This window comes from Artemia sp. Qi Xiang Cuo, chromosome 16 (genome assembly GCF_049724085.1).
Source record: "Artemia sp. Qi Xiang Cuo chromosome 16, ASM4972408v1, whole genome shotgun sequence".
Taxonomy (NCBI): Eukaryota; Metazoa; Arthropoda; class Branchiopoda; order Anostraca; family Artemiidae; genus Artemia; species Artemia sp. Qi Xiang Cuo.
The window spans coordinates 11,716,485-11,727,459 of NC_142809.1; the positions used below are offsets into that span (position 1 = coordinate 11,716,485).

At 37.6% G+C, this 10,975-nt stretch overlaps 1 protein-coding gene across 1 annotated transcript in view; it reads left to right on the forward strand.

Moving 5' to 3' along the window:
• Positions 1-10,975, forward strand: part of LOC148942566 (uncharacterized) — a 54,745-nt gene that overhangs the window by 23,242 nt on the left and 20,528 nt on the right. The window contains exon 3 of the mRNA XM_089102304.1: positions 9,101-9,238. Coding sequence (XP_088958430.1) covers positions 9,101-9,238 — 138 coding nt within the window. The remainder of the gene's footprint in view (positions 1-9,100; positions 9,239-10,975) is intronic.

The window sequence follows — 10,975 nt, forward strand, 5'->3', positions numbered from 1 at the left end:
CTATTGGAAACAATGCAGACGGCTGGGATGGATGGCACCCCTTTGATCTTAAATGGTAGTCAAATCAAGGACGTGTGATCGTCCAGATACCTTGGCTGAATGATAAACGATATTGGGAATCTTCAGAGGAAAATCGGAGTTACATACCCTCAGCATGGTACATATTCCTGCAATTGAGAAATTTCCTTTTTAAGTGCAGTGAAATATTTCTTAAATGGTGGTCAAATCGAGGATGTGCGATCGTTCAGATACCTTGGCTGAATGATAAACGATATTGGGAATCTTCAGAGGAAAATCGGAGTTACACACCCTCAGCATGGTACATATTCCTGAAATTGAGGAATTTCCTTTTTTAAGTGCAGTGAAATATTTCTCTGCATAAAGAGTCGTGTCTATAAAGCCATGATACTCTCTGCTCTTCCTTACGGGTGTGAGACTTAGTCTCCAAAAGCGTCAAAAGTTAACTTATCTTATCAAAAATGCTTATGATATACACTAGACATTCATCCTCCAGATATATTTTCGAACAACCAATTCGGAAGAAGATTTTGGGATTACCCATTTGTGTCTCATTTGTCGAAATGAGGAGTCTAAGGTGGTTTGGCCACACCATGCGGAGATCAGAAGAACATAATAGGAAAAATGTATTAAAAACCTTCCACCACCAACATGGAAGAGGAAATGAGGAGAACAGGAAAAAATATGGCTCGCGATAGTCAAGTCCACACTCGAGCCTTTTATTAGGGGTTTCCGAAAATTTGAGTGACTTTGGGATAATCACTAGTTTAAGATCATGGAGCTTGTCACCCTGGACCAAAATATCTGGAAAGAATCATATCTTCGTTTGCTGGGCATTACGAAGAGTCCAGATTTGGCTTGAACGTGGAACAAGTAGAAGTAAGTGGATAATCCGTCCGTAAGTAAGTAATTGGATTAACAACGCTGTTTGACTGCTAAAGTCCCTGCGTCGGCTCTGCAGTGTGTTGCTACAGCATTTTTCCATCTCTGGGTCGCGTATTTGTTGTAAAGTGTATTTTATGGTATTTGAGTGATGTAATCGTAGATGCCTTTATTCTCCCTTTACAGGGGAGGTAAACTATGGCCCTAAGGTATTTAAACTTTGATAGCGTGCCTTAGGCTATGACCGGACTAATGAGGCGTACCGACTGGGTATGTTCGAGGGGCTAAAGGTAGATCGTAGAGAGGTTGTCTAAAATACAGTACTTTTATTCCATTAACATATATTAATTCCAGATATAGATATTCTACTGGGGCTGGCTGTCCCAAATAGACCACAAGTCTCAAAAACTACACTAATATCTAATAAGATACATAGACACTTACAATGATAAGACAAGATTCCAAGGTATTTCTAAAAACAACGGACCAGAGGTCAGTCCGGCATAAAGTTAGTATCAGTCTGCCCTTTCCGATAAAATATATCTTTTATACATTTTTATCAACCACACCTTCCTTTAACCAGCCCACGTAATAGCTAGGAAGTGGTAATTTCTCAATTTCCCGTTAAGCAGAAACTTGGCAGGATATATTCCTTATCTTAATAAAAAGTTGTATTTCTAAACTTTGTATTTGTGTCTTAATATATTTTTACTAAATTAATAATTAACTGAATTAGAAAGCTTTTACCACATTTTACCAAGCCAAGCTCAAACCCATTTTACGACAACAAGACAAAGTAATCCGTGCATTTTGCTTATTGCTAAGCTTGGAATATGAACACCTTAAACATAAGGGCCGTTCTTTTACTCATCTTTGTGCTAAGATCTTACATCTTTTAACAAAGAACGCTTAAAAGTGAAATCTTAGCACTAAGATCTTACATCTTATAGCGTTCTTTGGCAAACGTCTTTCATCATTCTGTTCTGATCAGCGGTCTAAGAACAATGATGAGTATATCATCAAAGTTCTCTCATCATTGTTCTATATGGCAAAAAGATGGCGTCTTTCACAATTTTTGCTAAGATCAGTGAGCTGTAAGATCTTAGAACAAAGATGAGTTAAAAGAACGAAAATCTTTGCAGAAAGATGTGAGATCTTAGATGTAAGATTTTAAGGGCTAGGCACCCGTAGCTGATTTCGGGAACCGGTTTCAACAAGGGTGTATTCCACGTCGAGTGATTATAATTAATGATACTAAGAGGCGGGGCTTAGTGACGTTTTTCGGTGATAATCACCATTAATTACGATCAATCTATGATAATCATCAAATACGATTAATTACATGCCTAAAGCTCTAAAGCCCTAGTAAATTCCTTGTCTAGAATGTAATTAATGATGATTAATCCCCGAAAAACGTCACTAAGCCCCCTCTCTTAGTATCTTTAATTAGAATCACTTGACGTGGAATACACCCTTGCTGAAATCGGTTCCCGAAATCAGCTACGTGTGCCTAGCCCTTTAGTGCAAAAGAACGGCCAGATATTTGAGAACTCGCAGCTCGCAGTTAGTTTAAATTCAATTCAAATTATTGGCGCCTTGAGAACTGCTACTTTCCATTTTGTATTTTGCCTATACATTTAATTCTGGAAAAGTTATTATGGCTGACCAGGAGATGAGGTATGATAGGCCTAATTTTAGTCTTAAAAAGAGACTTATGAAAAGTAAATTAGGTTAGCCCCCTATGCAATGAAAACAGTTATGGGCAGTAGGCTAGGCTACGCCAGCTTAGGCCTATTATTTGTCCTGACTAGGGTAGGACTCATAGCTCCTGCCTGGCAAGCCTTTAAAGTCAATGAAAGCTTCCATCAGAAAAATTAAGTAGCTGACTGATAAATTTATAATGGGCAATGGGCATAAATCACATCCTAGGCCTATGACCTAGCAAAAAAAAATGAAAGCTACCATCAGTTTTTCATTTGTTTAAATCCTAGATAAGGAGCTATTATATATCTAGGAAAATAGTTAAATGAATAGAAATCTGAGGAATAAATCCAGTGTCTCAATGATCACCTGGATAGGCTAGGATAGGTATTTTTAAATAGGCTAGCCTACCTAGGCTGGGTCACCTCTGGGTAAAGTTCTACGAAATCATATTATTGATTTAGGACAAAAGTGAATACACCATTCAATGCCTTTTTTTAAAGTTCTACAAAATTGTATTATTGAGTTAGGCCTAGGACTAAAGTGAATACACCATTTGATGCCTTTTTATATGCTGATTATGAATATAATAAGCATTTCTATCAGAAATGAATTTCAGCCCCCCCCCCACTATATTGGCTATAGGCTATCTAACCTAACTCTGAATTGGCATAGGCTAGGCCTATATAGGGGGTGGGGGGCTGAAATTCCTTTCCGATAGAAATGCTTATTATATTTGTAATCAGCATAAAAAAGGCATTGAATGGTGTATTCACTTTAGTCCTAACTCAATAGCCTAATATAATTTTGTAGAACTTTACCTGCCTTTTTTATGCTGATTACAAATATAATAAGCATTTCTGTTGGAAATGAATTTCAGCCCCCCCACCCCTATATAGGCCAATTCAGGGTTAGGTTAGGTATAGCCTATATTAATGGGGGGGGGCTGAAATTCATTTCTGATAGCAATGCTTATTATATTTGTAATCAGCATAAAAAAAGGCATCAAATGGTATATTCACTTTATTCCTAACTTAATAATATGATTTCACAGAACTTTACCCACCTCTGCCCTTCCTGTTTCCAATGAGCATAGACCCTTTACAATCTCTATGTTATTAAAAGGAATCAGTAATATTCTACTTTAGATAGCCTACTTTTGGCTATCTTGGAAAGGGGTTAGGTTAAAAAAAATGAAACTTTTAGGGATGGGTCTACAGGCTAAAGCAAGGCCATACCCAGGATTTTTTTGGAGGGGGTTTTATTAGAAACATTTTTTTTTTTGGGGGGGGGGGGTTACACAAAAAACCTAAAAAAGACATACAAAATTTGTTTATGCCCATTTTTTTACCTTTTTATCAGTCAGACAGACATTTTTTTTTAGGGTGGGGGTTCAAACTCCCTCCCCCTGGATATGGCCTTGGGCTAAAGTATGGGTAACATTTTTGTAGTTTATACTATTGACCTATGAATAAAGTAAAAATACCACTCAATGCCTTTTTATGCTCTTTCTAAATATAATAATCATTTTTGCAGCAGATAAATTTTACCCCCACTCCTAAGTAGGCTATACTGATTCTGGGTATATATTTGCACATTAGGGGGATATATAGTGGGTAAAATGCATCTGCAACATAAACGATTATTATGTTTGGAAAGAGCATAAAAAAGGCATTGAGTGATATGTTTACTTTAGGCCTATTTGTAAGTCAATAATATGAACTGCAAAAAAATTTACCAAAGTATGTCATGGGAAGTTATTTTGAAGTACCTACCTCCACTCCTTCTCCCTCTAAAGGGTCCTGAAATGGGCTTACATGACAGGTCTAGTCTATACCTATTGAAATTTTGACAAAACAACATTTTACCTTAATTTTGAGTTTCTTTTTCTCTGGCTTTAGTTCTGAAAATGCAATTCCTGTTATTTGAGTAGAATTTTTAGCCACATCATTTTTTTTTAAAGATTTGGGAAATGTATTTGTATATCTTTAACAGCTTATAAATTGGGATTCAGAAAAGTTGTGAAGCTGAAAAAAATTTTGTTGTACTTCATTTAAGCAGAAAATCTATTTTGTAATGCTTCACTTTTATAACACACAGATTTCTAAAGGTCATCAAAGGTCAGGGCCCTGTAGAGGGAGAAGGAGTGGAGGCAGGTAATTTAAAATACCTTCCCCTGAAATACTTTTAGCCTGTAGACCCATCCCTCAAAGTTTCATTTTCCTAATCTAACCCCTTTCCAAGGTAGCCAAAAGTAGCTAAACTAGAATTTTAACTGTGAAACATTGAGAAATTGATGTTTTGCTCAAATGAGGCACAAGAACAAAGTTTTGAGCTTTATACCTTTGCTCAATCTGGATTTAGGGTATAAAGGTTTTAAAGATTTGAAAACATATATCTTAAATTTTAATAATAAACCTTGATGTAGCTTAAGATCCTGCTGAAATAAAACAAATCACATTTCAAAATTAGAGTCAATGAAAAACCAAAACTAAGGTAAAACTTTTTTGTCAAAATCTATATAGGTCTAGGCTAGTTTAGTTAATTTAGGCTATACAATCTTCTAAGTAACATGAATAAGGAAAGGGTTGATTTAGTAGTTCAATATTACTTTGTCAAGGTGTATTTTAGGCTCTAAAGACATTTGTGGGTAAATATAGAGGAGTTTTACTGACCTGGCTAAGAAATACATAAACCTTTTTTAGTCAGAATTGCATCCTGAATCCAAATATAACATTCATTTACATCAGAAATGAACTTTACCCCCACTCCTAATGTGTAAATAGCCTAGCCTATATACAATTCAGGGTAAATATTTGCATATTAGGAAAATTGTGTAAAGTTCATTTCTGATGCAAATGAACACTAAAGGACCTCAGAAATGAACCTCAAATGTACACTAAAGGACCCACTGGTTTGTCCACAAGTCCCATGAGTTGCATACCTTCTCCCAGTAATGGTTTAAATTGCATGGTGATGCAGAACACCATTGCAGGAGGATCCTCTATAGGAGGACAACTGTGGCAGGACGTAAGATCCAGATCTATGGACAACTGCCTCTGCAAAGGGTTGCCTTGACCTTTTCGGGGTACCTGCAAGACTGGGGACCTTGCGGTCAACTCTGTTCCCACTTGAGGAGTGGCGCCCCTCAAGGAAATCATAGCCTAGTAAACAACACAGCATTTGCATGGGATTCTGACTAATGGACAATTTTTCTGGGCTTGGTATGTTTTGATGGGCGTCTTTGGGCTGAATAACCTCTTCCTAGCTGATTTATCTATTATGGTTTGCTTCCCCATAGTAGCATAATATTTGTAGGCATGAATATATAATGAGTCGGAGGTAATAGGCTAGAGAATGTCTGTGCAGGATTTCGACTCTTGTTGATAGAAGAGCATCGCCAAGTGCTGAAAACCAAGTTGTGACCAAGATGGGCCCAGGATCGCACGAAGCGTCAATTCATATTGGAAGTCCCAGGGACTTCTTGCTCTCCAGTTCTAAGCCGGCTTAAGCACTTTGGTGTAGACTTGAGAAGATATGTGATCCCCATCCTGCACTGGTATCCAGGATCATTGCTTTTCCTGAGGTGAAAATAATTTCAATGATTTAAAGCACATGCAAATTGGAACTTGGAATGTTACAACATTAAAAGATGACTATTGTATAGACATTTTGACTGACGAATTCAAATGATTTGAACTGGATTTATTAGGAGTTTCAGAAACCCATTTCTCAGGGGTATGAAACATGAAATTCGGTGTACAGAATCTGTTTACTCTGGCAGAAAGTATGGGGTATATAGACAGGGAGTAGGGCTCATGATGAATAAGGAAGCTGCTAAGTCTTGTTTAGGCTGGGAAGGTATTAATAATAGAATACTAATTGCTCATTTTATGACTAAAAAGTTCAGAGTATCAGCTATAGTAGTATACGCCCCTGTAGAACCAACAGACGGAGATACTGGGGACTCAGATGAATTTTACTTACAGATACAGGAGCAAATAGACAAGGTCCCAGGTAGAAATATGATGTTATTACTGGGAGATTTTAACGCCGAGGTCGGTAGAAATAGGGACAGATGGTATCCTAATCGAGGTAAATTTAGTGTAGGAAAAGAAAACAGTAATGGATACAGACTTTTGTAATTTTGTAGGTATAACAATCTAGTTATAACCAATATGGTGTTTGATCATAAAATGGCTCATAAGTTAACATGGTATTCACGTGATGGTAAGACAGCAAACCTTATTGATTATGTTAGTAAACCGAAGACTGGCAGGATCAATACAAGATACTAGGGTATATAGCAGTGCTGTTATTGATGTTAAAAGTAAAGATCACCATCTAGTAGTGTCAAGGGTTAATTTAAAACTGAAATATTGGAAGGGTAACTACCTCCTGGGAAGTTATGATGCTGGTAGACTCCAGGAAGAGAATTTGAGAGAAACTTTCCAGGAACAGTTAAATACTAAACTTGAGAGTTCAAAATTTGATAATGTGGAAGATGGTTGGAATAATTTTAGAAAAATAATTTGTGAAGTTTCTGAAGGTGTATTAGGGAAGAAAGCTAGAGCTGCTGCTAAGAATATTAGTGAAAAAGCTTTATGTTTAACAAAAAGGAGTAAGGACTTGTACAAGAATTATCTGAGTGATAAATCGTATGAAAACAAAAGAAATATAAAGAGAGTGGAGAAAGTATTAAAATATGAGGTAAGAAGGTGTGAAGTGGAGGCCATGGATAAAATTGCTGAGGATCTGGAAGATGCAGCTAGACGGCATAATAGTAAAATTTTGTACTGGCAAGTTAACAAATTGAGAGGGAGTAGTCAATCTGGACTTGTCCCATTTAAAGATAGGAATGGGGTTGCAATTAGCGATAAGGAAAAAACTAAAGAGAGATGGGCCAAACATTTTGAGAATTTGCTTAACCAAGATAGAGTTGCAGGAAAAAACATAGAGGAAAATGAAAAAGTTTGTGATATTTTGGATGTGAAGGAAGATTTGTTTTGTGAGGAGGAATTAGCAACAGTACTAAAAGGATTAAAGAACAATAAGGCTCCATGTGCTGATAGGGTGGTAAGTGAGTTTCTTAAATATGGTGGCTCTGAGGTCAGAAATAAGTTATTGAAGATTATGAATATGATTTTTGAAAAAGGGGAAGTACCTAACGATTTTAGGAAAACCTTAATTAAGTCACTTTATAAGAAAGGTGATAAAAGTGAGTGTGGCAATTATTGAGGCATTAGTCTGGTCTCTGTAGGAAATAAATTTCTTAGTAATATGATACTTTTTAGACTGAGAGATGCCATAGACAAAGTTTTAAGAGAAGAGCAGTGCGGTTTTAGAAAAGGTAGAGGATGTGTCGACCAAATTCTCACTCTTAGGCTAATAATTGAGAAGTGCCTGAATGTTCAAACACCTTTGGTCCTCAGTTTTATAGATTACGAGCAAACGTTCGTTTCTGTTGATAGAAGAGCTTTAGTAAAGGTTTTATCCCTGTATGGTATACCAGACAAATACATTAAAGTGATTAGTGGTATGTACAAGAATAACACTGCTGCGGTTAAGGTAGGAACTGAGGTTAGCAGCTGGTTTTGTATTAAATTAGGAGTTAAGCAGGGCTGTGTTCTATCCCCCTTTATATGGATTATTTTGATGGACTTTGTTTTAAGGATCACAGAAAGGCAATGAGAGACCACGGAATCAAATGGGGAGGAAAAAGTCTCCTGGACTTGGATTATGCTGATGATTTAAGCATCCTAGATGAAAGTGTGAACAAAATAAAATTTTCACTGTCTTTGGTAAATTTCCTGTTGTTTTACTTTTGTTTTTACAATGATGAAAAGCATGTTCTTTTGATAAAACTTTTTCTAAGTTTTGTTTATTAACTTATTTCAATAAGAGGCTAATTCATCAAGAAAATGTAACATTTTCCATGCTGATAACCTATTAATGCTAAGTTATTAAAATCTTTTAGTAACCCATCAGGCTATGTCACTGATAGCCTATCAGTAGTATTATTAGTTTTGTTGCTGAATAATCTCATTTTATAAAAGCCCGGTTTCTGGTTCTCTTTTACATTCATGGGGCATTGGATAGACCAAGCATCCTCAAATCCTTTCAAATATCATACTTTTCAAACATCTAAACGTTGATCTCATAGTCAAGTAATAGAAATCAGGTGACAGGACTTTTTACCCATGCCAAAGATGACCCCCCCCCCTCCTCCTCGCTTCCCCTTCCCCGGATCTGGCCTTGCTTGTATATGAATATTCTTTTTATTAAGAATCAGGAACGTGGAAATTGAACTTAATTTCCTGAAAACTTTTCTACTTGGTGTTTATTTATTTGCTGCAATAAGAGGTTAATTCATCAAAAGAATTATAATTTCTTGTGCTGATAACCTATTAGAAACTTGTAGTAATCTATTAGGTTATGCCACTAATAACCTATCAATAGTATTTATAATGCTACTACTTAATGATCCTCTATAAAATAGCAAGCTAGTGTTTACAGAAGGCACAGAAAACTTGAGTGATTCAAACGCATATGACCGATTGGTTGAAAGTGTCAAACCCCAAACAACAACGACAACAATTGCGATGACTGACCGAGTCGGACTCGGAACGGGGCGGAGGTTAGCGTGGGTTGGGCTCGGAGCCCCTGTGCTTTCCCAGGGCTGGAGCATCATTTGCACTTTACTGAAAAAATATAAATGTTTTTCCTTTTATAACTTTAATAAATAAAATAATATTAACATTTTGATTACTAAATATCAGTGTATGTATATTAAAATGACAATGCACATTCATTTGTGTTTTTTTTTGGTGGAGTGCGGGTTGTGTTCTGGCCTTGGGAGGGCATGGGGTTTTTGGGCCAAACTTGTGTTGGTTTCGTTTTTATGTTCCTGGCCTCCCCCAGGCGATTCAGCGTGTCCCCAGGTTGCGATTCGGGAACACTCTACAGATATGTAGGGTACCTCCATAGGAGGCACTGACCAAGGGGGGACCTTGTCCCTGGGGGTCCATAATAGAAACTGGGGCACCCTTGCCTGTAGTCATAAATACAGGCAGAGGAGGAAGAAGGCCCCTCAAATATACACTCAAAAGGGCCCACTGGTTTGTCCACAAGTTCCATGAGTTGCAAACCTTCGCCCAGTAATGGGTTAAATTGCATGGTGATGCAGAACACCATTGTGGGAGGATCCTCTTTAGGAGGAAAACTGTGGCAGGGCGTAAGATCCAGATCTATGGACAACGGCCTCTGCAAAGGGCTGCCTCGACCTTTTCGGGGTACCTGCAAGACTTGGGACCTTCTGGTCGACTCTATTCCCACTTGAGAAGTGGTGCCCCTCGAGGAAATTATAGCCTAGTAAACGACACACCATGCGCACGGGATTCTGACTAATGGACAATTCTTCTGGGCTTGGCATGTTTGATGGGCGTCTTTGGGCTGAAACACCTCTTCCTAGCTAATTTATCTATTATGGGTTGCCTCCCCGTAGTAGAATAATATTTGTACGCATGAATATATAATGAGTTGGAGGTAATAGGCTTGAGACTGTCTGTGCAGGATTTCGACTCTTGTTGATAGAAGAGCATTGCCAAGTGCTGAAAACCATGTTGTGACCAAGATGGGCCCAGGATTGCACAGAGCCTCCATTCATGGAGGTCCCAGGGACTTCTTGCTGTCTGGTTCTAAGCCGGCTTAGGCACTTCAGTGTTGACTTGAGAAGATATGTGATCCCCGTCCTGCACTGGTATCCGGTATCATTGCTTTTCCTGAGGCGAAAATAATTTCAGTGATTTAAAGAACATGAAAATTGTAACTTGGAATGTTACGACATTAAAAAATGGCTATCTTATCGACATTTTGACTGACGAATTCAGACGATTCGAACTGGATTTATTAGGAATTTCAGAAACTCATATCCTAGGGGTAGGTTGCATGAATTTAGGTGATATAGAATTTGTTTACTCAGGCAGGAAGGATGGGGTACATAGACAGGGAGTAGGGCTCATGATGAATAAGGAAGCTGCTAAGTCTTGTTTAGGCTGGGAAGGTATAAATAATAGAATACTAATTGCTCATTTTATGACTAGAAAGTTCAGGGTATCTGTTATAGTATTATACACCCCTGTAGAATCGACTGACAGAGATACTAGTGACTCAGATGAATTTTACTTACAGTTACAGGAGCAAATAGACAGGGTCCCAGGTAGAAATATGCTGTTATTGCTGGGAGATTTTAATGCCCAGGTTGGTAGAAATAGGGATAAATGGTATCCAAGCCTAGGTAGATTTGTTGTAGGAAAAGAAAACAGTAATGGATACAGACTTTTGCAATTTTGTAGGTATAACAATCTAGTTATAA